At 41.8% G+C, this 27,007-nt stretch overlaps 1 protein-coding gene across 1 annotated transcript in view; it reads left to right on the top strand.

Moving 5' to 3' along the window:
- Nucleotides 1-27,007, top strand: part of trabd2b (TraB domain containing 2B) — an 83,047-nt gene that overhangs the window by 32,994 nt on the left and 23,046 nt on the right. The window contains 2 exon segments of the mRNA XM_042484051.1: nucleotides 14,828-14,974; nucleotides 23,517-23,691. Of these exon segments, the coding sequence (XP_042339985.1) occupies nucleotides 14,828-14,974; nucleotides 23,517-23,691 (322 nt within the window).

The following is a 27,007-nucleotide window of genomic DNA, read 5'->3' as shown; positions in this document are numbered from 1 at the left end:
TAAAGTAAATACAACTATGCATCTTTCTTTATTTTAAACTTCATATATAATTGTTAAGTTTTAGTTGTGTGGAGTTGTTGAATCTTAAAAATGACAAGTGAAATTACCTTTCTGTTAGCAATTTAAGTAAACCAAGTTAATCTGACTTAACTTGATCATGACAAGAACATTTTTTGCCGATAATTAATTACGGAGATCTGTGTAAAATGCAAATATGACTGACTACTTTGCAACCAGCAGATTACAGATACATAGCACAATAAACTTGGTTTACTAAAGTTGCTTAATTTGAGAAAGATATATTTAATTAAACTAATTAAGAATAACTGTTACATTTACTTATGTTGATTTTCTTAAAAATAAAATCAACTTGCCAGATTTTACAGTGCAAAATGAAGCATTTTCCGATTTAGACATATGAGACATGACAATATCATTTGAGTTTTAGCAGCATTCTTTGGCCACGTATACAGCACATTCAGAATATGCATCTCTTCTGGGTGTTTTTACCGCAGTTTGTTACACATGGTCTCTTGCCTGTCAGCTCTGTGTGCTGTTGTCATGGATGTGTTGAACACAGAACAACAGTTTGCAAGGGTGTGGGGTAGAGATGCATGTCCAAAAGAAAAGCCCAGTTTATGGTCAGAAGGAGACACACACCTATCAACAGATATTTGATATGTGCAAATATTGCAGTGTGAACTTTTCAAGAAGGTGGTTGAAGGAAAAAAAGAGGGAGGCTGTGTTCACACAGTCCAAAAAGTCAGCCACCAGTGGAAAACTGTGAAAATCCTACTTTGATGCATTGCAATGGCACAACCAGCTCCAGCCGTTCCGCTTTTCCAAATTTTTGAGGTGATGAACAACATGTTAGGCCACGTTGATCAGAGTATGAACGGTTGCATGTAAACAGGAATATCAGTGGAATATACACTTCATTAGCCATGTTAACAGCTTAGTATGAATATAGTCTTTTTCTGGGAATAAGGGCTTAAAATAATATTTTGTGAACGTAAACAATTAATGCTGCATTTTGAAGGCAATCCGTATGCACGCCATGGGCATGTAAACACCACCTCGATATTCCTAATTTTCAATGCACTCCTGCCTTTTTTCTTCAGCTGTCATATTGCATTTCTCCTTATTTTTCCTTCTTAGTCACCAGCTGAGCTTTCACTTTTCTGTGAAGGTTGCTGGCTGCCATTTAAAGGCCTCAGTGAGGATGGCTGAGTTTTGTGTGAGCGTGTGATATCGCTCCATATAATCAGTCCAAGTACTGTGGAAGTGGATTAAGAAGTGTTCAAGTGTACTAAGATTTCTACACTCAGTCCAGGACATGAAATCTGGTAGACTCACTGTTAGTCTTCTCTTCATCTGCTTTTCATTCATACAGAATAGAGAATGAAACAGAGGAGAGCGAAAGATTGAGAAAGAGAGGAGGAAGGAGTTTGCATCACATCTGTAATGAAACCAGGGCAGCACAGAAAGGTCGTCTCATATGGTGTATACGTGTGTGTCAAATACTGGGTTTGTTTACAAAGCACCAGAGGTGTCAATCAAGTCACATGACTTAGACTTGACAAAATCACAAAAAAAAAAAAAAAAAAAACCTTGCCACCGCAGGTGCCGCTCCATTATGATTGGAAATCTGCCCAATCAGTTTGAACTGTTTCACCTGTACACTGAATTTTCTTTCATAGGTGAAATTTAGTCTGAAACCTGAGAGGCAGTAACGTGCCTGAGTAGTGCCTGACAAATTTTAAATCAATTGATACAGCTTAAAAAGTTTGTTAACACAGACGTATAATCTTATTTTTTGGCAGTTTAAGTTGCTGGCACTTTAAACTTGCTATTCTACTATTTACTTTTGGAGGAACAATTTTGTTAAAAAAAAAAGTATAAAAGTGTTACGTATATTACATTTGTGGGGTGTCACTCTGTTGTGTTGTGGTTGGTGGGTCCATTTATCTTGGTGATTGGTAAATTAAAGCTACTCTGATGCATATGCCCACAGCAGCACTCATACTTCATGCCACCCCTGCATAAGTCAGTGCCCCACTTGGGTTACCCCTGTAAAAAAAAAAAAAAAAAAGTCTGGACACACTATTGCTTGTTAAATTGCTTTCTGTTACCCAGCCCAGATCTAATAAGACACCTTCTATGCTTAATATTTTCTCTATTTAACACATAAAGAAATAGAAAATAAGTAACCTAAGGATGCATTTATGACCACCACCCACAACTAGCTTAAGCACCTTGACGGCACGCAGCACTCTGCAGGATTCACACACCCTCACTCTCTGAACAAAACCCAGCTGGCTCCTGAGTGCGGGCTTAACAGCTAGCCAGATAAGGAGACAGCATGCAGAAAAAATACAACTTAGGACTTACTGGATGGTACGTTTCTCTTCTTTTGGCGGAGGCTACAGAATATTTCCTGGACTGGTCTCTCTACTGAATGCATAAAGACAAAAAAACACAAAGACGCACACAAAAAAATGACTTTGTATGGCATGGCAGGAGGTTAATCTCCCTCTCATTACGGTAAGAAAAGATGCAGCCAATAAACATTTTCCAACACTAAAAATACTTTTTATATCTGTCAAACACATCAGAAGTCTCTCTGGTGGTCCCACAGTTGTTAAGTGTTGGCAAACCTCGGTAGGCAATATTTGGGAGGGTTGTTTACATTTGTTGTGTGTTTCTTTCCACGCTTCATCTAAAGCAGCTTGTTTTCATCTGGGAGATGATTTGGACTCTGCTTCCTCACGGATGTGCTGACAGCATGACCCTCACTCATTGTGATCCCCCCACCCTGAAAACTTTTATTCAACACTCGCTCAAACATGTATCCTGCTTGTTCACAGTCTCCGTCGCTGTGTATACGTTACGATCTTTGCTCTGCCTCTCTCTGTTTTCCTGCAGGCTCAATATGCTTGCATGAAATTGAACATCTCTCCCGCTGATTTGCCGTGAAATGGTGTGCTTGTGTGGGATTACACCGCGTTAGCTTCAGCATCGAGTCTAATAGATCCGTGACTGAAGGAGAGGAGAGGAAGTCTGGTCCACTTAGTCCTCCTCCTTTTGCTGCTCCACTCTATTAGACAGTCAGAGCACTGTGCAATTTGGACAAACTCCGGAGTGAAGACAGACACATGTGGAAATACAAGCACAGTATCCACATGCATGCACATACACACACAAAGTATAAGTGTGTGTGTGAACTGGAACACAGGAAGGAGGAAGGACATGAAAGCTAAATAAACAGAGATCAGTGACAGTGGTGGAAGGAGAGCCGCCATCAAATGAAAGAAAAGAGAGAACGAGGGACGGGTGGGAGAGGGATGAAGGGCTTGTTGCTGAACTGTATAATCTAGAGATTTGTCACTGAGAGCGTATAACCTGGGTGGGGAAAGGGAAGAAGGCTGGTGATTGAGGGGTTTGAGAATTGATGGAAGATGAAGAGTTAGTTTTGGAGGGATGGGGACAGAGCTGAGGATGGAGGGGCTTTGGGAGGATGAAGAAGAGAGAAGGTGGAGGACAAAACTGCCCAGCTGTGCTCCAGACCTGTTAGACAGAGGAGGAGGAGGAGGAGGAGGAGGAGGAGGAGGAGGAGGAGGAGGTGTGGGGCAAGAGGTCTGCTCCCTCCTCCCCTTCTCTCTACCTCTCCTGGTTAACTGTAAACATCTGGCCTTTTTGTCTTTTTACGTATTTTTACGTTACACCCCCCCCACTGTGTCCATTTTTTCCTCTTTCTCCCTCTTTTCTTCTCATGCTTTATCCCATCTTTCACACTTAATTTATTTTCTCCTTCTCTGCCATTTACCTTCCACCCCTCTATTGAAATGCACATGCACAACATGCAGATGTTAACCCATACATAAAACCTCTAAATCATATCCCTTTGAAATAAAAAATGCTATTTTTTATAGCTATGGTCCGCTGTATTACACTCTATGCTACAAAAGTGTCCACTGCACTGCAGGGGAAATCCAATCTGCCTGTCAAACAGTGCAAACAAGAACAATTCAGTCTTGGATGCTTGCTGAGGTGCACACAGAAACTCACGAAGGAAAATATCAGTTTGACATCATTCGAACATCATGACAGTGATGTGTGATGCGTGCTCGACTTGCAGGCACGCACACAAACCTCTGCAAGGATTCCTGGCTTTAACAGAAATGAATTCAGTCACCTGGACCCGCTCCTACAAACAGTTTAGACAATCCCTGTTTCTCAATCTGGATCCGGTTTTTCCTCCATTACACAATTTATGTTCATGCAGCATATTATGTGCCGCTCTCATGTTTCAGCCGGACCTCAGATGTGGACTTTGCAAAGGACAAATCATTCTTTGGGAATTATTCTGTCTAAAGCCATTAGTCCAACCAAAGCAGGCAGGGGGAGATAAGAGAGAGTGGTTGGACCCTGGTTAGGGGCCGGGGAGGCATGTTTTAAACATACACGGCTGTTTCTGCCTGTTTCTTTCTCATGCAGCGGAGAAGACCCCGCTCATCTGGTTTGGATAGCATCACACATCATAATAAGAGCTGGATAAATCCAATGGAATTCAATGAGTTTTTTCCTTGAAAAAAAAAAGCAGACTGTAAAATGTGTTAGGATTAGTGGAGGCCATTATGTTAGAGGTGGACTGCGGGCTTTGAGGGAGATAAGGTTAGAGTGACCTGATCGAGTGCAGATATAGCAAGTGCTTTAATCTTCTTTTCCTTAAAACAGCTGAAGAACTCTGATGGATCTAATGGTGGGTGAGATCATTTCATTTGCCTCATATGCAGTTTATTTATTTCAGTGATCCTATGAAATAAAGCGAATCACCCTATTAAGAGCGATGGAAATGACGGTTTTTTCTTCAGTTTTCTGTGATTCACGAGGGATAATATTACCAACTCTAACAGCTAAAGTACTGGCTGTACTTTTAACATGTCATAAAAGTTGCAATAATTTGCAGTTTTTTTTAAAAAGAACGTTTAATTAAATTGACTTTTTTGCAACTTTCTGGCAGTGCTACAACTTGTAAAATTCTTTTTAAGTCACATATTGCCCCTTTGCAGTGGACTTCTGTGCCGTCGTATTGCACTCTAGGTATCATTCTGCATTTGCTCTTTGCATTCCAGGATGCCGCGATGTCAACACAAACAAATAGTGGGATTACGCTGCACGTGGTTATGTTTAAACAACAACAGTACATGGAAACCGACACCAAGACGTCAACAAACGCACATGCCAAAGATGGTTTAGTTTAGGCAACAAAGTCAAGGATTGTTAGGATTATGGGAAGGAGGCACATGGTAAGGTGTAGAAAAAAAACATCAAATTCAGATGGGAAGTGAACAACGGGTCCTGCATGAAAGTCAGAGGTTTGTTGGATCCGTTACCGGCAGCGCTTCCAAAAGCACTGTCAGAGCGGCGTTATTTTACGAGTTTGGATTGAGAACGGGCTGACACTAGCATTGATTTAGATCTCAATCACAATATACCCCTTGCGCCTACCACTGAGCACATTTTGTACATTCATGTTTAGGGTATCCTGATTGCTGTTGGGATAGAGGGGTAGCGTGAGGTGTTTGGGCTACATGGCCCTCCAAATGAGGGTCTTTCAGAGGCACACTCATAATCAAGTGTGATGAGAAGTCATTGGCAATACAGCTGCACAAGCAACAAAAGAAAGCCTTTACTGAATTTTTTTCATTATTGAAAAATTACGATGCCCCTTGTATTAGTTAAATGTCATTTTAATCTATTACAGTCTTTTTTTTATAACGAGCAAAACAAAAGAAATTGCTAGTGATGGGATAATTTTTTGTTGGCTAACTTCATTGTTGTGGATACACTGTCATTGCTGATTTGTGTATGACAGATGCGCATTTTGACATATTTCCACAGCACCTCTTACATCAGTGCAGACTGGCAGGGTATGAATAAGAGCACAGGCTGCTAAGGTTAGCCTACAGTACAGAGTAATGGCCTTTAATGAAGCTGTTTTCTTTTTTACTCAGTTACTTGTTTGATCGATTGATGGAATCAAACTTAAAGTTGTTAACACACTGCAAGCTTCTATCTTTCTATCAGATACGGCAAATGTCATTTTGATAATACCATAACCGCCATAGATAATTAGCATCTGTTAATATTAACACTATTTATGATGTATCAGGTCCTCAGAGTTGAGTTTTTGGCCACTTGATGAATTTAAGTCCAATATTGACTTTCTTTTAGCTCTGTTTTGGTCTCCACAAGCTGCTCAGAGAAACATCTGGCTATTTAGCTCAACTGTGCTCACCAGTTAGTTGCTAACCTTGTCTGTCTGCTGTTTTGGGCTAAGCTTTTACCTTGAAAACTGCCTGATGAGGCTTGAAGCAAAGCTAATAACTGGTGAGGCTGAACCCAAACATTAGATTGTTATAGGCTGTAAAAGACACAATGAGCTAAAAGACGCCAAAACACTCCATACAGCAGAGGGGAACTGTAGAGTTGGAGATAATTCATGGTGGGTTTGTCATGAGTGATGTCATTCAAAGCACACAGTCATTTTGATCTGTTGTTTATATAAAAATACTGATTAGTGCAGCTATTATTTATCATTATTTACTTGGGTGGAATCTTTCCCATTCTCCCTCTGTCGCCTTTACCAACTTTAACCCCCGTAATGTTCAGCTGTGTTGTCCTCATGTATTTACACACAGACTTATTCTTGTTAAACAGCTCCGGGCCCCTTGATGTTGAAAGAAAACAAAAATTAGCACAATTTCCTTCCATAATTTTCCACCACTCTTTCACACCCTCTGCTTGTGGGCATTCACAGTGAGGGACCAGCTGCGAGCTTTTTCAGTCTGGATCAAGTGATACTTTATTATTTTCTCTGTTTTCGGGGAGGCAGGAAAGCTGGGATGACTGGCGCAGCAGCAGTGCTGCCAAGTCAAACAGCGGGGTTTATTTGTGGACAAGTGTAGGGGTGACACCCAGCCCCCCATTCACTGGAAACTCTTATTAAGAGGAGGGACAGGAGGCTCCAGGGCAGGGATACTCAACTTGCCTTAGTTTTGGGCCACTTCTACAATATGACAGGAGGCCATGGGCCGGACACAGCAGCCTTATATATGTTTCTAATACTTTAGGAGACTTCTTGGATTAAAGGACATCTCTAGGATTTTAGGGCATTTCTTGGATTTTAGGGTATTTCTCAGATTTCAGGACATTTCTGGGATTTCAGGCCATTTCAAGAGATTTAGAAAATTTCTAGGATTTTAGAACAGTTTTAAGGTTTTATGACATTTCTTGGATAGCAGGACATCTCTAGGATTTTAGGAGGTGTCTAGGATTTTAGGACATTTCTAGGATTTTAGGGCATTTCTCCAATTTTAGGATGTTTTGGGGATTTCAGGACATTTCTAGGATTTTAGGACACTTCTAGGGTTTCATGACATTTCAAGAGTTTTTGGACATTTCTAAGATTTAGGACATTATGGTCTTAGCTAGGACCTCTGTTGGAGATGCAGAGATCCTCCATTGGCAATTTTTTTTATAAACTCTAAGAGCTCTAAAGCTCTTTTTTGATGCTGCCCTGTGCACTCTGTACTCTTTTGTACTGTATAAGTACAAAAACAATTCCCGGTGTGAATCACTTTATTTTTATTGCGAATTAGAAAATGGTTGGGGTGCCACCCAGTACCCTATCAGGGGCCAGATTTGGCCAATGGTTTGTAAGTTGAGTATCACTGCTCTAGGGACTGGAGGGATGTATACAGTATGTGTTTTTGTATAGATGCCTAAAGGTCTGGTTATATTGGAGAGAAGAGGACAAACAAGCAAAGAAGAGCAAGCAGAGAGAGAACAGTAGAGGAGGTGGAGAAATGAACTGAGTCAGAGGAAGGAAGGGCAAGAAAAGACAAGGAGGGGGTGGATGTTTAGCAGATTTTTACCATTCCAAACTAAGAGAGGGATATCACCCATCATTAGACCCTCACCCCCTGCCTCAGAGAGGAAATAAGACAGGATGGAAGGAAGAAGGAGGGGGAAGAATAGGGGGCTTTCTGTGGAAGCTGGGAGCAGCAGGCCCCTGCCACTGGGATTGTCCCTCTGGTAATCCCTGGATTTCCTAGGCTGAGACAGGAGGTAGACCAGGCAGGGCGAGAGACTTAGTGGGACAGAGACAGAGAGAGAATGAGAGAAGAGAAAGGAAGTGGGAAGAGAAAGAAAAGCAGAGACAAAAGAGAAAATATTGGCGCTGTCTGAGTGGAGGAGACCTGAAATGTCTCCTCTTTCATTTTCTGCAGAATAGGATTTGTATACACATTGTAAAATCTGACAAGTTGATCTGACATAAAATAATATTGGAAACTGATTGCTTAGAAAAAGTAAAGTAAATATGACTGTTTATCTTAATTTATGTTTACTTTATACTAAATAGTAAGTTTACTTCAAAGTTAGCTGTATCAACTTAATTCTGTGAAGTTGCTGCAACTTAAAAATGGCAAATATAATTACCTTGTTCTCTCTAAGTTTTGGCAACTACAAAAAACCAAGTTGGTCTGGCTTGATTTGATTGTTACTGAGGGGATTTTGCCAATGATGAAGTCAGGAAATCTACTAGTTCTGTTTTGTTAAAATGTTCAAGAAAATCTATATAAGATTGACTAGTTTGCAACCAGCAGAATATAGATATATAGCATGGTAAACTTGGTTTACTGAAGTTGCTAAAACTTATAGAGACTGATTTATCTAAACCTGTCATATTTAAGTTGCAACAACTTCACAAAATTAAGTAAATATAACTTGCTTTGAAGTAAACTTAACAATTATAAAGTAAGCATACAATTAAGATTAATAGTTATATTTACTTACTCACAATAGATTTTTCAAAAGTAAAATCAACTTGTCATATTTAACAGTGCAGGTATTGCTCAAAAAGTAACGTGATGTGTATAATTATTAGCGTATGTGCTAATGGGTGGTTGTATATGTGTTTGTGAGTGTGCATGCATCATGGGTATTAACGGGGATAAAGATTTGGAAGAAATCGAGGCTCTGGCTTGTCGTAGCTCAAGCCAGATGTGACGAGTTGAAAGTGCTGCTTACCTTCAAATAAGCAAACGATACACGCAGAAAGGCGCCGGAGGGCCATAAAACAATTTTGGCAATGCTTTGACGTTGGAGGTCGCGTTTGAGGCATTTTTAATGCTCGAATGTTGCCTTTAAAGCCCTCGACAGGTTACATGATTCCCTTGGAGAGAAATAAGAAAGAACAGGACCTTGTTGATAAAACTGTAGGAGACAACAGGGAAGCTATCATGTGAGACTGTCCAGACGACTTTGATGTGGTCTTGTGTGACACCATCTTTCCACTCTAATGTATTCAAGGTGCCTTTCAGAGCTAGCATGGGCTAAAAGGTCAGACAACAGCAGGCTTTTAAAATCCCCCCACCACTGCTACATGCATATTGGAGCATGAAGTCATACTGAGATAGCACAGGTTAAAAGAAAATGGACACAAGGCTGTTTTTTTATGGAGTCTCTTATGGTTCTCCACTGTGGCCATGAAAGGGAAAGTACACTCTCACAAATTTGGTCTCCACCCTTTTTTGGGGCTGCTCTGTGGGGAACAGGGATGAGCTATCGCACGTCTCCTATTCTTGGGTTGCCCTGGATATTATTTCAACTCCCTACCTCCTTCCCTTCAGTCACCCCAGGGTGCTGCGAACCCAATCCCCTCTTGCCGTCTGAAGCCAGAGCCCAAGAGAGGAAGCTGGCTCGGCCCAGAGGAACCCAGCAGTGCGTGTCCTGGGTCAGGGGTCTAGCTCTTCTCTTTCTCAGGCGATGGAACATAAGCGGCTCTCAGGGAGACGAGAGCGGTCGAGGGGAACGCGCCACCCTCAAACTGTTTGTACTGTTTTCTTTATCAAGGGGCTGATTAAATGACCAGACGTAAAGACAGAGAAAGAGCTGCATTACCACTCTGCTTGGATGGTGTGTATTCAAAGGTACTACAGAATACTGCTGGGCTTTCTGTCACAGAGATAATGTTGCTGTTTGTCCCTCCTCCTTTGGCTCCACAAGTGCTTGTTTTTAAATGAACAAAAAACACCAAATAGTAGAACTTTACTTGTTCCATATTGTTGAATGTTTGAAAAGGAAAGCAATGGTTCCCAACATGAGGCTCAGGACCATTCACTGTGTGCACAACTATTGCAGTAAAATAGTCCATCTGATTTCCCACAGAGGCAGCTGATGTGACAATCTAGGCCCCGATCATTCAGAGTGCAATAAAAGGCAAGGCACACTTCCTTTTTTATTCCTGCCCCAGTCAGACAGATTTTTTCATAACTCACCTATTTACGTTTTATTGAGGGCAAAAGTCACACCCGGTTCTATTGAGGACCCGGTTCTGCTTTTTTCAAAACCTGAAAATTGATAACGGTTTGAGCTTATTGATACTGCTATTGAGTCCCATGGGTCCCATAACGCAACATTACATCTCAAGTTAAGTCATATCATTTAAATCCAATCACTGGTCTGCATACACTGATCGTCCAATAAAGTTTTGTTATGCAATTAAACAGCAGCCAACCAATCCAAGAAGAAGTCCAATATTTGATGCAGTCTATGGTGGCTACATGAGACCCTCAGAAAAAAAGGAGAAATCACATGGAGAACCACCAGCTGTTCCAGGACCTTTGCTTGAGTGATGACCTGTTAAAGGCTTATTTTAGGATGAGTCAGGGACAGTTTGACAATCTGCTGTCAATCATCAAGCCTATTTACCGTTGATAAAATGACAGAAGTTAGTCAAGACTAATTTTGTCTTATATGTTTTGCAGCTTGCCTCGGATAACAGTGAAAGTGAGCTAAAGTTGGCTTAACAAAAAATCATGTCCACTACCAATTGTTGTCATTGTCACCACAGAGGGGCCATCTCTCAATTCATCAGACTGGACAATTGGGGAAAAAAACGCCACTGAGGTTGCGTGCTTCTCCACTCTGAGTTAAAGTTTTTTAACTTGAGGCATTCAGGAGGCTTCAGCGAAAAAACAGACGTGCATAGAGCGGAAAAATGCCAGATGATCAGCAATGCGAGAGCAGCCAGCAAAAGGCTTCACTCTAACTGAAAACCATTACAAAAAGCCACCCCAGGATACTTAAACATCTGATCAGGAGATAAAGTAGCGGTAATTTTTTATGTCATGACGTTATACTTAACACCTGAGAGGACAGAAATTAAGCGAGCAAAACACGGAGGAGAAAAGAGATGAACAGATATAGTGAGAGAAGTAGCTTAGCAGAGAGAAGGAGATGTGAAGGAACAAACTCTCAGATCTCTTGCCGGACGCTGGCACACACCACCCTGCTTTCATGCACCTGACTGCCTCGTTATAGCCGGTGCCAATGCCAGGGTTACACCCATACACATGTGTATACCACCTAACCCAAACTCTCCACTGCGCAAACGGAGAAGAATCACCTCCATCTGTACAACACATGCTCCGCGCATAGAGAACAAGGCTTTATTTGTCTTATACCGTTCTTTCACACTTTCAACTCTCTCCGGCATTTGTTCTCTGCTCTCCGTCTTCCTCCTGCTGTCACTCCTCCCTGCCTTTGTTCTTTCTTTCTTCTTTCTCAGTCAATTTGCAGGATGGTGAAATAGTGTCTCATTGTTTTAGACATCTAAGAGAGATGAAGTGAGTAATGGATTGAGAAATTAAAAGGGTGGCTTGGGGAAAGCGGACATGAGGGAGGGATAAAAGATTAAAGCAGACAGGATTGATGCAGTGATATATCTTTGAATTTACGGCTGTTAATGATGTGTGCTTTTCATTTGCTTTTACCAACTCCTACAGCCATAAAGTAAAAAACAATCCTGAGTATTATATTTTCTCCTCTTTGCCAGAGTTCAACGTTTGGCCTCCACGGTTTGACACTTCCTTCTGTTGTATCGCAGCCCGAAGCCCTTTAGCACTATCCATCACTCACATTCTCCGATTCAGATTTAAGGAGGTATAATAGGGGAGTGATGTAGTCGACAAGAGTGAGCTCCCTCAGTTCCAGCTCCTTGTCATCGGCACCTACTCATGCTTCAGACCCGTAAAACCCTCAAACAAGCTAACACTATTGCTAGCAAACAGCCAGGATTTAACGCACTTCAAGGTCAATTGCTGCAATGCACACACATGTTGATAAATGACATTTTCTGAAACATGAAAGATCTCTTTGATTTGTTTTTTTTTTGTGTGTGTTTTTTTTAAATGTTGCTCCCACTCCTGCCCTACCCCTTTTTTTCTGATTTCTTTCCAACGCTCGCTAATGAATTTTTGGAGTGCTGCGCTCAGACCATCCGTGTGCTCTGCTCCTTCCAGCTTTGTACTTATAAAGCTTTCGTTTAATTACAATGGGAGTTTCTCACGCATGTATTAGATGAGAAAAAGGAGAGAGAGAAGAGAGACCTGCAGTAGTAAACTGTGTGGTGAGCAGAGTCAATGTTCGTTACTTTGAAAAGGCCTGGCTGTAAAAGAGCCAGTCTGTCAAAGTGAGTGGGCCACTTCAGCATGAGAACACCCACTCTGTCAGCCAACACGTGCGTGCATGCACACACACATATTCACACATTATACATGCAAGCACACACACACACAAACAGAGAATGTTTGCATTTTTCCTCTCTCCCCCTCAGCCTCTCCCGCAGTGATTGACGTGCTCTTTCATTCAGCCCAGCACAAACTCAGGCGCCATGGTTACAGCTGCAGAGATGTTCTTTCCCCCGGAGACGGACAATATTGAAATAACAACTCCCTTAACAACACAACCAACCACACACACACACACACACACACACACACACACACACACACACACACACACACACACACACACACACACACACACACACACACACACACACACCACTCCACTCTTACCGTGTATCCTCCTCAGCACCTCCTGTCTGTCGTGTCTGGTGCAGTTTGCCGTGTTAAGGGAAACTACCGGAGCTGGCAGCGTTACAAACTGCCTGGCAGGTGTGTTTGCTCTGCCAGCTCCGGCCCCTGACTCTAGCCAGGGCCCGCTCTGCTGTTTCTCTTGGAAAAACCTTTGAGACGTGGCAGAGCGCCCTGTGGGTCAAGGACTTGGGGCAGTGGCAACTTACTGGCACAAAATCAGCATCTGCAGAAGCAGAATTAGCTACTGCTAGTTAGCCACAAGGCAGAGGCCTCCCTGGACCTGGCATCACACCTCAGCGTGACCTTTAGTTTAGAGCTATAAAATAATCTTACATGAGATGGAAATAGAAAGTGAAATGAGGTATAGTGTCATAACTCAAGCAGCAGGGGGGCTTCTGGGTTTTGGAAGTCTGGTGCTGAGATATGAGCTGAGAAAAGCATGAAAGTAATTTTTTCAGGGCTGAAATGGGTACAGGTTTGACCGAGATTATGCACCTCTGGCTGGGCGACACGGCGGCGCTGAGCGCAGCAGAAAATATGCTCGATGAAACATGTCAAAAAGAATAAATAAGATCAGACTCTTGGAGTCCGTGGTTGTAGAGTGGGAGGAAGGGCTCGGGGATCCGGCGCTGGCAGAGACGAGAAGAGGATGGGCACATCTCTTCTGAAGTGGAAGTGGAGAAAGAGAGACAAGAAAGCAGGATAACGAGAGCGTTATATGTGCCGTTAGCTCATCACTTGTCTCTTTGCATTATGGAAAAAAGTACACGAAAGCAAAAAGGAACCCACAAGACTGGTTAGCAAACACAATGACCTCAGAGAGACGGAGAGAGGGAGTCACAAGGTTGAGCTTAGAGCTTGGATGTGATTATCCCAGCGTAGGGGTTACCTGGAGTTGAAACATTCAATATGCACGATATGGGCATTTATGATTGCGAAAGCATAAGTTAATTGCACGAATTACGACCCAGACTTTTGACATCGGGCTCAATCAGTTGTGCAGCTGTATCGGCCCTAAGCTGCTCCACAAATCATGTGGGCCTGGATGCTGACGTTCTCCCTGTAGTATTTTCCGAAGCTCTATTCAGGTTTCTGGGTAATTAGGATCATAGACCTGGATCAGTTTGGTGGTGTTTGAAGATATGATGAGCTGAGTCTAATCAAGTCCACTGTAACTGTCTTATAGGTGCAATGTAAAGCTATGTAAAAATCTGCTTCACAAAGACAAAACTGCTGTAACACACCTCTGGTTCCTGTAAGGGAGCTTAACAATGATTGACAACTCAGTCCCACTTGCCAGACCAGTCAGAGGTGGCGTGGGATTGCAGAGGGCGGGAGCAGCTAGGTTAACCCCTGGTGTCTAGGACAGCTGTGGAGTTGTTGGGCTGGCTGGCGGCTGCACGCTATAAATTCTCTCTAAAGAGGGTTTACTTTTGATTTTAATGGCTGCTGTAAATTTACGGCACCCTGGCCTGGTGAAAAGAAAGAAGGGTTATTTTTAAAGGGTCTCTCTCTCTCCTCAGCTCTCCCTTTCCTACCCTGTTTTCTCCCTCCTTCACAAGAAAGTCAGTGGATTTTTGCCATGTCTCTTGCGGTCTGCTTTTACCTGTAGTCAGCCTGTATGGAAAGTGTATGAAAATATCCTGAAAGAAATGAAAACGCTGCAAAACAACTTAGATTTCGCCGACACTCAGGAATAACAGCTTCATTGTATATTAAGGTCACATTATATTTTAAAAGAGGAACACTGGCCACGCTTGCACAATTTCTCCCCCTTCGTGGCAAATTCCTGTCGAGCACAGAGCGGAGAAAACTGAGTTTGTGGATGCAGAAAGTAACAGCGCCCTTCCTGTCTTTCCGTGTCTCTCTCCCTGCAGGTGCTGTTTGCTTTGAACCAGACGCTGCTGCAGCACGAGGGCGTCCGAGCAGGCAGCCTGCAGGGCTCCTACACCACTGAGGACCTCATTACCCACTATAACTGTGGAGACCTCAGCTCCATCATCTTCAACCATGACACCTCACAGGTTGGTCTACTCCTTCTGATTTTAGATTACCTATCACCTGCAAAAAATGATTCCTTAAAGAGTCATTCCTAAATCCAAATATGTTCCCTATTTACAAAACTGTGATAACTTGCAGCTTCATTAAATGTCCTGTATGTGAAATTCAGAGCATTAGCAGCAAACCCCTATTTGCTAGGTAAAGATATAGTGGAGTAACGGCAAAATGAGACAAAGTCGAGCTACCTGTGTGTGTGTTGTAATCCAAGTTTCTCTGGGATTTGTTGTGGTAAGCCAGTCCACCCACATGTGCATGTTAGTGCATGTGCGTATACCATTGACTAGCTCATCTGTGCAGTTCATACGGCAGTTACTGCTGATATCAGCATAGCGACAGTGCAGAAGCTGGCGCCCACTCTCTGATCCTCCTCCCGGTTTAACACTATCAGCTCAGTCAGCACTGTTGCAGTTGTTTATAACTGTTTATGGAGTGAGCAGTGTTCACCAATGGCTCAGCCACCTCCATGATGAGAACCGTATCCGGTCGATGCTCTGAGTATGCGTAAATAAAGATTGACTCTTTAAAAGACTCAATCACAAGAGTTGGCTTTAAAACGGGCAATATAAAAGCCATAAAAGGAGAATGAACCGCCTGCCAAGCATAACACAAAAGATCTGATGCCATTATTTTATTTTGCCAAACATCCCAAATTTTTCATATTATCTCCCATATTTTCCCCATTACAAAGTTTTACATAATCCAACAACAATCTGCAGGCAAGGTCTTGCTGCCTTTATGCTCCCAACAAGCTGTTTCTTTAGATTACATAAAGTTATGACTAAAACGCATTACATATTAAGTTCATTTTAGGCTTGGATCAGGCTGCACGATATCAGACAGACACCAGCCAGATAGACACGGGCTGTCAGGAGCAAAACAAGAGCAATCGCCATCATACGCATCATAAATCATTCACTTCCATGTCTACTTTTGCAGGTGCTGGTAAACAATAATCTTCACACACACATAAAAAACTGCACACTGTTATCTAATTGTATACTAACATTTGTTGCTGAAATGATGGATAGGTGGTTTTTATTTGTACATGAAACCTTCTCGTGTCCATGTTGATTTCAAGAAAAACCTGGAGCTAAAAACATGTGTGCTGATAGAGGTTTTTTTGGTTCTTTTGTGTCAGGAACAAAAACACTGCTTTATTCTGTGTAATGTGCCATACTCAAGTGGCAACCTCTGAGGCTAAAAAATGAAACCAGTGCACAAGTGCCAAAAATTGCAGCTCATCACTGGGCTGCTTAAGGCCAGCTCCATAGACCCCCATGTTAAAATGCCAAACTTTAAGAAGAAATAAACATGTTTACAGCCTGGTACAAAAAGCATTTTGGTCCCAATAGCTACTGACAATACTTTCAACAGCTGTTTGAGGGGTGATTTTTTATGTTTTACTTTTTTTTTTTTTTTTTTTTACAACTTAGCCCTCTACATTTTATTAAGTTACACATAATTAAGGGTGGCAGGCTGTCTGTGTTGTTGCTACATTGTCTCAGTCAGATCCACCTTTTGCTCCTTAACAACTCCAACCTCTCGTTTAAACATTTTCACTGCTGACTACAAAAAAACACGATGGCAACAGCCAATATGCCTAACTCAAGGCTTTAAAACAGGCTTTAAAACAGTCCACAAACCAATTAGTCATGTAATGGTAACTACATCTATTATTTATACAATCTATGCTCATACTGTTGTAATAGACAAGCGATGTGCCTGATCTGTCCTCTAAGGCCCAATTTGATAACTTCTATGGAGCACAGAACGCCCTACAGATTGGTCAGGGTCCAACTGGTAGACTGCCAAGTCTTTTGGCCGAGTCACAGCAAGAATTTATGACTCAGTGATAACTCAATCTGACTCAATGACCATCTCAAAAAATCTTAACACCTCTGGTATGAAATAAAATTCTACTTTCCGTTTTGTATTCACTTTACAGGGCCAACCAGGGCAGAGTTTTTGTCTGCCAAGAATATAGTTATAGGAGTGGAAATTAATCTTTGTAACTTTTTTTTGCTTTGTTTTGTTGGGCAAAAGGTTGGTCAAATTTCTGATATAATAAAATAGTCACACACATTTCCAGCTACTTGCAGCTTAAGTCCAAAAACATCTGTAATGGCATTCAAAAACCCAAATCTGTCAGACCCTCGATTTGAGTTGGCAGCCCTCTCATACCCACTTCTCTGCCATTAGGCTATCGTCACCTCAAACTTTTAGGCTTGCACATCAATTCCGCAAAACTGCACATTGCCATCTTAATCCCTCTCAGCCTCAAGTTACTTGATAGTCTGGCACTTTAATAGCTCTGGACTCTGCCGTAAACACGCCATCTGACCTCCTCTAACTTTGTGTTTCCTAACATAGCCTCTGCTCCTTCAGCGATGGCCTCTTCATCGGTCTTCACACCCAGCTCTGCTAGCTGTCAAAAGGCCATTCAATATATAGCACACACACATGCACGGCGCGGTAGCTCTCGCTCACCCTTGAATGCAGATGTACTCGAAAGCTCTCCTCATAAGTCAATTATGGCGTGTCAAGCTCTCTCACTGATCCTCAAGTCTCATTAAACCTAACACACCATGTAACCTCAACTCACCGCTCAACTGCAGAGATTCCACATTATTTACACTAGAGACACACAAAATGAGAGAAAGCATGCAGACGCATCTCACTAGGCCTCTCTTGTTAAGCGCTGAGAAAAGACACACATCTCCCTTTTTTCCCCTCCTATTGTCTGTCCATCTCTGTCTCTGTGGGAGCCATGAAGAGCTTGTTAGCCACAGCTTCACCTGCAGTCGCGGCTACAGTCGTCTCCTGCATGAGCGCTTTAAATCATACCACTTCACCCCTGCTCCGTCATAATAACATGTATTAACAGTCGCCAGCACATGCTAGAGCAATCAGACGCCTGACTGTGCTGCCTTCCTCTGCAGCCTGGTGATCTATAGCAGGTTTGTGTGACCTTCCAGGACCATAAAAGAGCAGGTGTTTTATGATAGATTGGACCTAATACAGAGGCTCCTGACACCCCTGATGCTCTCCCGGCTCAGTTTTCTTCATATTAGAAAGAGGCTGATGATGGGCCTCAGAGCATAGCATAGCGGTGCGGTGCAGGACGGGGTAATGCTTTTCAGCACTCAGCTGGTCCCAGATCCATCACAATTATAAAGTCAAAGACAGACAGACTCATCGAGAGAGATAAGAAAGAACAGGGACATAAGCAAAAGGCAGACGATTTAGATTTTTTTAAAAAATGCAAAAGTATTCGCACAGCTTGCTTAGGGACTTCTGGAAATTTGTAATAATTGCGAAGAGATCATCTGTGATCTTTCCACGCAAATCTGCCATGTCCATAATTTCTGAAGAAAAAGATTCCACCACAAATTACCTTTTTTCCCTGTGCCTCCTTTTGCCCCTTCCCCTGGTAGAAAGCATACGTTTAGGACAGCGAAAGAATGACCCGCTCTATTATGCCTCATTCTGCCTCTGATTGGCTCACCCTTTCCCTAATCAATCTCACTCCTCTTGCATAAACCTAACCAATCCAACCAACAAAGGCAATGAGAACTGGCCAATCAGGGAGACTAGGGTGGGTTATTTCTTTGCTATCAATGCAAATCCGCTTCCCAGTAGACAATTATCAAAGCTGTGTTGGAAATTATGCATGATTTTTGGGTGCAGGAGACTCATCTCACTACACATCATGGACAACCATTCGCAGAAAGAGCAAGCTCAAATCAATCAGATGAGCAAAATCGAGAAAGATTATGAAATGGTTGACACGTGACAATCTGTGGCAGAATCAACTCTGTTTAACCAACATTTTAACAAATAAAATAAAATAAAAGATGTTAACACTGTACTTCAGTGCTAGTGGTGTGGTGTAGAGTGGAGTTACAAATGACTGTGTGCATCATATTTAGGGGACAGTATCGATAAATGTAATATCGTGTGCAAATGTACTGCAGTAAACACAGATGTGGGAGATATGGGTAATTTCTAAATCACCATGTCCCTTGGTAATATCAGTCACTCGCAAAAATGACAAAAGACAAGTTAAGAAGCCACTACAAAGAATTTAATTGTTATTTCAATACAAAAATGTTGCCATTGAATAGTTCACTTTAAAATTGCTGTAGATAGACCAAGATAAAAAGTCGACATGATGAAGCTGTCCAGATCTTATCTCTACATTATTCTTCTATTCATCTTGATCTGATGTTTGCAAAGGAGCGGATTTTGTTCCCTCAACTACTTGTTCTGTGCCACAATGTTGTGATGAAAATTTGGTGCTTCTATGGTTTGACGCTGGGAGAAAAGAAAGGAGAGGTAAAGAAGGGAGAGTATAAGAAAAGAGAATATAAGAGAAAAAAGCCAAATCATAAAGGAAGGAAGAATAAATGGAGAGTAAATTGCTGGCAGGACAGACGGAGCGAGTGAGTGCAGAGCGAAACCAGTAGTGAGGAAGGGAGGAAATATCTCGCTGTCACTCCACATTTCCTGTGCAGGTTGGGATACAGAGCAGCTAATGGGCTTTTCTTGTGATAAGTTATCTGCATTTACCGCTACACTCCCACCTTGACCCCGCTCCGACCGGACACTTTTTTCCCTGTCATGAAACACTCACACTATCTCCCACTCATCAAAGCAATGATGAAGCACTCCTTTTCCACCTCTCTCTCTTTAACTCATTCATCCAGCTCCGCCTCATTTTACTTATGAATCAGGAAGCTCTGTCGATCCAGATGAGCCTGGGTCACTGACCCTGAAAAATCACAGGCAGACAATACAAGGCTTCAGGCCACAGATACCTGTGGGAATTTCTATCCTGCTGGTTTTCTTTCCTCATTTAGTGACTAACGGTGGGAAAATAAGTGAGTAATGTGGCTTATGTCACACAAACCATTTGGATTTGAACAGGTCTTGAAATTAACCACAAACCTGCCAAATGTGAATAAAAATCACTGTGGCAGATAACATCATGTTACCTGCCACAGTTAATCATTATGGTCACAGAATTCCAGAGGAATTACATACATGGTTTTATCTTTGTAAATTGCAGAGGCTCATCCTATAGAAAATGTAAAATCCAATTCCCCCAAACTTGTGAGAAATTCAAAGATAAATGTAGTAGATAGATGTAGTTCTCTTTTTTTTTTTGGAAACCTAACAAAGCAGACAACAAGGCTGTCCCATATTCCCTGACAAAATGTCACCTTCCAGCATCCTGGGCCATCTGTGTGGAGTTTGCTGACAGCTGACGCACAGGGATACCTAAAACGTCATAGGTTGAGACGGAAGGTCACTGATCGAGCGTCACCGTGTGACGAGTTCGGATTGAGACCGTGTTGGAAAAGTGAAGCTAATGCAGAAGTGCCTTACACCTGCATTTTTTTCGAACGGCCAGCCAGAGGGGACTCCACTGGTTGCAAAAAGACGTCCGATTGTAGGCTAAAAGAAAATAACCCAACTTCTCACTTGATTTATTACCTCATTAAACTTTTTCCTAATGAGTTTATGGTCTCAGTTGCCAGCGTCAAGTCTTCTTTAATACAGCATGATGTTCATTTTGTAAATTATAGTCCCATTTAGAGTAAAACAGATGATAAAGCAGGGTACGCTTCAGGACTTGGTTACTTGTGATTGACAATACCAGAAGCTAACACAACGACCTGTCAACCAGGATAGAGGTGTAGCAATTTGTATTCTCCCCAGCTCAACCCTCTCATCCAAATATAGTCCCTTCTGGCTAAAATCAAAACAAACAAGCAAAAAAAAAAAAAAAAGATGGCACCAGCCAAAATGCCAAAATTGAGACTTCCAAACGGTAGTCCATAAACCAGTGGGTGATGGAAAAAAGGCTATGGTCAAAACCTGATGCCCACATAACCCACGATGCGAATCAATCGCCAAGAGTTGTGTCAGAAGTGTGGGTGTTTTATGCTCGCCTTAAGCAGAGATAAATGGGCTACAGCAGTTCAGTAAACTTCAGACTTTCAGTCTTTAGCCCCAGTGCTGAGTCAAGTATTCAGTAATTCTCCCCAAGACCTGTAAACTGACTTTGAAGTGTAAAATTGGTGGAGTTCCCCTTTAATGCTCATCACAAATGACAGAAATAAATATCTGATGAAGGTGTGAATAGGAACCTTTCAACCATTATGTGAAACAGACTGTGGGAGCGCGGTCGAGGGAGTGAGAGAAAATGTGTCAGAAACAGATTTTGGATGGATGCTGGAGAGCAGCACCTTGTTCACATGTGGTATAATAAATCCCCCCATGTATTCAGTATTCAGACACCACACGTTGACACACACACAACCGCACACACACACACTGATTTATGCACCGTTCACAGCTGTTCCACTGTTGTGTCAAATTGTAACTCAGTTTTAGACAGCAACTGTTATGTATGCATGTGTTCTTGTCACACTCAAATACAATTCCAGATTTAACACATCTGCATATGTGCACTTAAATGCACAATTGAGACTCAAGTACACGCTGCAACACAAAAACCTTTTTTTTTCTGACCCCTCCATCTTTTCAATTTTTTCTGTCTTGGACTGAAGGTAGCCTCACGTGTACGCCTGACTGTACAAGAGAGCCCAGTGAAGGAAGATGGCCAAAGTTAGGACAGAAACAGAGATCTAACAGAAATATTAGTACCAGGGGAGGAGGACTGCTCAGAGGTCAGTTTGGAGGATAGAAAATACAGAGTAAAAGGCAGTGAAGCCTACTGCACCCTTACCTGATTTTCAATAAAACTAGTGACAAAAAAAAAGAAAAAATTGGATATGAATTTAAACATGTAATGGGTCAAAGTGTACATCTGAATTAAGTGCTAGATGTAATATCAAAATCACTGTAAATATCAAGGCCAAATTCTATTGTAATCTTGTAAATGCTTCTAAAGGTAGCATGGATCATAACTATGACACTTCTATCCTCAGGTTGGTCAATACTGACTCTGAAATAGCTATGTTGTACATATTTGGTAGAACTTTTTGAAATATCTTTGTCATATTTTTATTGTTATTTTTCCATTTTATATTTGTGTCCTTGAGTGTTGCAGTACTTTGTTTTCTGTTTATTCCTCTTAATATGTTTATTGTATGTTTTATGTCTGCACCAAAAAGCAATTTCTTGTAGGTAACAACCTACTTGGCTATAAATTAATCCTTTCTCATTCTGATTCTCTGATAAAAAGTAGAAGTACTGCCTCGCACTCGTAAGCCTCTGCTTACCACTCAAGATGCACTCACAGTTTACATCCATGTTTGTAAAAACATGGTCACACATGTATCCCCCAAATGCACAGAGGATCTATACAATCTGCAAAACACAGTGACCGTTGACTTCCAAAATCTTATCAGTTCATTCCTGAAATTAAGTTCCTGAAATTGCCAGATTTGAGAAAACAAATCCCTCAAGGTGTTCTTGAGATATTGCGTTGATGAGAATGACACGGATGGGCAACACGAGAACATAAGACCTCCAACTGCAGCTATTGCCAGCAGGGATGCATAAAAACAAAAAAAAAAAGGTCAAAAAAGTCATTTTCACACAGAAAAGAATTCCGGCACCATAATAGTAAAAACAGTCCTAGGTCAAAAAAAGACAGCAAATAGCATCCCAGGAAGAAGGAACAGACCAAATGAAACGTACTTTGGTGTACTGGGATTTCACCTATCAGTAATATTTCATTTTTTATTGCATATATATCAAAAATAAGAGCCAGAAAAAGTCAAATACAGGTACAGTGATACCCTGACAGGAAGTGAAAGAACTAAAGAAAGAGAAATGCAGACTGTGTGTGTTTAGGTGTGTCTCTGTGTTGGACAGCTGAGACCCCGATGCCAAACCCCAGCTACCCCACCACAGACCCTCGCTCATCCTCACAGATTAACAGCCTGTTGAATCCACTGATGCAGCCAAGAGTGGAGTGTAGCCAGCATGGTCTGTCTCTGGCTGCCTGGCTCTTAATAAATCACACAGCAATTAAACACACGTTCACACACTCATACTGGTGGATACACTCACTCATGCACACAAGCACAAGCCCAACGTGCACCAACACATATGTAAACACATTAGTGTTCCCAGTGACATACAAAAATGTGCTACAACAGCCTGCACACACACACACACTCACGGTGTTGACACTTTTCTCTCCTCCCTCTCTCGCCTCCATTCATTGATGCTGTCTCATTTAGAAACCAGCCTGAGCGCTGCATTGGTCATTTTCTGTCAAGCTGTCATGTCACGAACGCTCCTGGTTGCCAGTTCTCACACTCACACAGGCACGCACATTTGCTAGGTTGTCACCAACACCGTCCTCTTCTTTCACTCCGTCTCATTTTCTATCCCTCTCAATTTCTTTAACACCAGTTCTTTCTTTATTGTGTTTGATGTGTGCTTCAAATGATTCATGAGCTTTTTATTCTGCTCTGGATTTTCATCATGAATGTTCTTTAACTCAAATTTTCTTCTTTCTCTCAGCTGCCTCACTTCATCAACAGCTCCCTGCCAGCTCATGACCGCATGACGGCCCTGCAGATCGACAGCTACTTCCGCCAGGAGCTCATCTACAAACGCAATGAGCGAATGGCTCGCCGTGTATCCGCCTTGCTGCAGAGAAATCCCAACCAGACGTACTTTTTTGCATTTGGTGCAGGTAAGAGAAGATCAGATATATCATGGCGGATGTTTAGGGTGAGGTACAGGATTATAGGCCACAGTGGCTAGCCTTTGCCCTGCTGATTATAGGATGTCTCCCTAAACAGCCAAACAATATAAGACTCCATCTCCAACCTGAATCTCTATTTTGCATTAAATGAGGTCTCTCCAAATACATTCTCATTGGAGCTGAGAGTGTGTGTTTGCATGTAATTGTGAAGTGAAAGAGAGATCAGGTTTGCTTTGGTTTGGAACACTGAATCTGTCAGCACTAATGTGTGTTTATGGTGAATAATTTGCTCTCTTTCGTGTTTGAAAGCAAAGCTGGAGAAAAAGCAGGACAATAATAGTGTACAATGGTTCCCAGATCTCTGGCATGAAAAACTGGGTGTCTATACACACACACACACACACACACACACACACACACACACACACACACACGCACACACACACACACACACACACACACACACAGAAGTCTCAATTACAGCCAGCTCCCACCTCAGAAATGAAGAAACCATGAGCTGTTTGTTTCAATTAGCATTCCTGGCTAATGTTGCTAATGTTTCCTGAATGGTGTAGTGTGACCTGAGGGGAGTGTGCGCTTGTGTGTGTGTCTGTGTGTGTACACATGTAAGTGTTTGCCCACAAAAGCAGGTGGTGGGTGGGTGTCTGTTTACTGTATGACTGTGTGTCTGTGCTTGTGCATCTGAAAATGGGTGGTGCCGCCTTTAGGGTGTGCATGTGTGTGTGTGTTTGTGTGCATGTGTGTGTGTGCCACAGTGTATGATTAATGTTAAATGCCTAGGTCCTCCCTCTGAGCAGTTTTTTTGCTCCCTGTGCTCTTTGTGCTGTTTGGATAAGGCTGCTGTTGCACCATCCAGCTGCTCTCTCTCTGTGTCCACTGTAAGTTAAGACTGCGATAAAGGAATGAATTTGTGTAATACTACTTAAATAAGTGTTTTTCTGAAGTGTGCATAGATGAAGCAATAAGGGCTGATGATAATCCTCTCATGTTACACACTGTGTTTTTGAAACAATCAAAATCATGTGAACCTCAGAAAGTCCACAAACTCAGTCCAGCTCCTACGGCTAAAAAGTTGAAGTGGAGAGTCATATTTCCTTTTACAAGTTGTTAACAACTCTGCATTGTTTAATACATGCACAAGGATGAGTCGGATATGACAGCATTTTTCTGCGGCCACAGGCTGGGAGACCATTTTTTTGGCTTTTGTTGAAAGCAAGCTGAAATTACTGAGTGTTACTTTAGAGATCAAAGAGGTGTTATGTTATTGTCATATGTTATACTTGATTATTTGCAGGATAGCATCTGTATGATTTGTATACTATTAAGGAAAAGTTAAAGCTTTGATGCAGCACTGTACTATTGTGTAAGAGTTCAGTTCAAGCAAGTGAGCAGACACGCCAAACTGAGCTTGTGAATGGGAGTTACATAATTAAAAAAATGACTAAATCCCCTCAGATAAAGATGGTAAAATAACAATTTTTCCAAGTGTGAAAAGTCTAAGTGCTTTAGGCCCTGTCTACACATATACAGATCGTTTTTAAACTTTTTTTCCTCTCCATTAAAAAAATGAATTCTGTCCAAACAACCTTTGTTTTACAAACTACCTCCCTCCACACAAGAACACAAAAATGACCCCAAATGCTTGCCGCTGTTTGCTGTCTTAGGCAGTCTAAATCATCTTACAGGTAGAAAAGGGTACAGGCTTGCTTTACCTTTTTCAAAACACCTACATGAGATCTCATCACCATTTATTCCTGTTTGCTGTAAGGACAAAGAAGCTCTATCAAACATACACGCAGTGTACTGGACGTGCTAAAGTTTTACCTTTGATTCCTCATCAGCAACATTCCCACTCTGGAACGTGTCCCACCATCTTCCGGTCTGACCAGGTCCGATCCAAAACCGCTGTTTCTGACAGATTTCAAACTGCAGACGCTAAGGTGAAGCAAAACCATCGGATGCAGCCGATGCCTCCATTTGTCTGTAAAGTGAGCAGTAATACAAAGTTTAGTGAAAAGTAGTCATTAGATGAAGCAGCGCTAACAAAACTTTAGCACAGTTTCCCATTGTTGTTTTTTTTTAGTGTATCTTCATTAAAGCAACAACGGGTGTGTGCAAATTGAGGAAATCATGTTGTTTCCCAAAAGCTCTATTTGACTTCTCCACTTGGGCAGACAGAAACCAGAGTTTTAAATATCTGCACCTTAGAGGGATTTTTTTAAATATCAGTTTTAGTGACATAACAGTTAACATTTTAACAAGAAGCCATAACATCTATTTTATGTATAGAGAGAGCCTAAGTCTAAAAAGGCACTTAAGTATAAATTCCCATTGGTTGTTTTACTGGGCATTTCCTGGATATGAATATGTATATCTGTTTAAATGTGTAGAAGGGCAGTGCTGAGAAAAAGAACGGTGTTCAGCCAAGAAATCCTATGTGGATAAATAAGTGACTGTGTATGTGCCTGAGTCTCACACGTTGTCAGCTTACATTAAACAGACTACCAGCAGTTCCTTGTAAGCATTTCAACTTGGAAAAGATAGCGATATGATGGTATGTTACAGTGTTCAGACCAATCTACAATAAACTGAAATTTTACATGTGCATCACTCACACATTTTTCCGAATAAAGCAGGCATATTTGACCGTTAAAAATCTGCTCTGTTGCAGCCTCATGTTTTCCAAGAGGTTGCCAGTCAGTACGGCGGCTACGTAGTAGCTTTCCACTGTGTCCTCCAAAGCTGGCCTGCTGGAGGTGAACATGTGTGTGGGGTCACCAACAGGCTGCAGCGTTGTGTGAGAGAGAACTGACAGCTAGTGTGAAGTGATAAGAACCATTACAGTTGTAGCCTGCTCTGTACACACACACGCACACACACATGATCACACTGGGTTCATACTTAAACTTGCATTTAGTACTTGTGCGCATATATCTGTAATTTGCATACTTTATAGCGTACATACAAGCACACACATACGCACAGAGTAAGCACAGCACACTCAGAAAAGGCCTCGGGAAAGCAGAGGCAATGAGGGCCAGATTTACGTACATGAAAGAGCACGGGAAAAATCCGTGCAGCACGTTCATTCAATTTTGCACTCACAATCTGCATGTTACAGGCTAATTACGCAACTAGTTACTGGGGCTGCCCTCTAGGTTCATTTAAGGAGAACACTGAAGCTAAAAAAGGAAATCAAAACCTGGTAATAAAAAAATACATTTCGATTACAATATGTTTAGAGCATTTCAAAACATTTACCAAGACTGCGATTAAACTATTA

This window comes from Plectropomus leopardus, chromosome 3 (assembly GCF_008729295.1).
Source record: "Plectropomus leopardus isolate mb chromosome 3, YSFRI_Pleo_2.0, whole genome shotgun sequence".
NCBI classification, from domain to species: domain Eukaryota; kingdom Metazoa; phylum Chordata; class Actinopteri; order Perciformes; family Serranidae; genus Plectropomus; species Plectropomus leopardus.
This window is presented reverse-complemented; position numbering and strand designations above follow the sequence as displayed.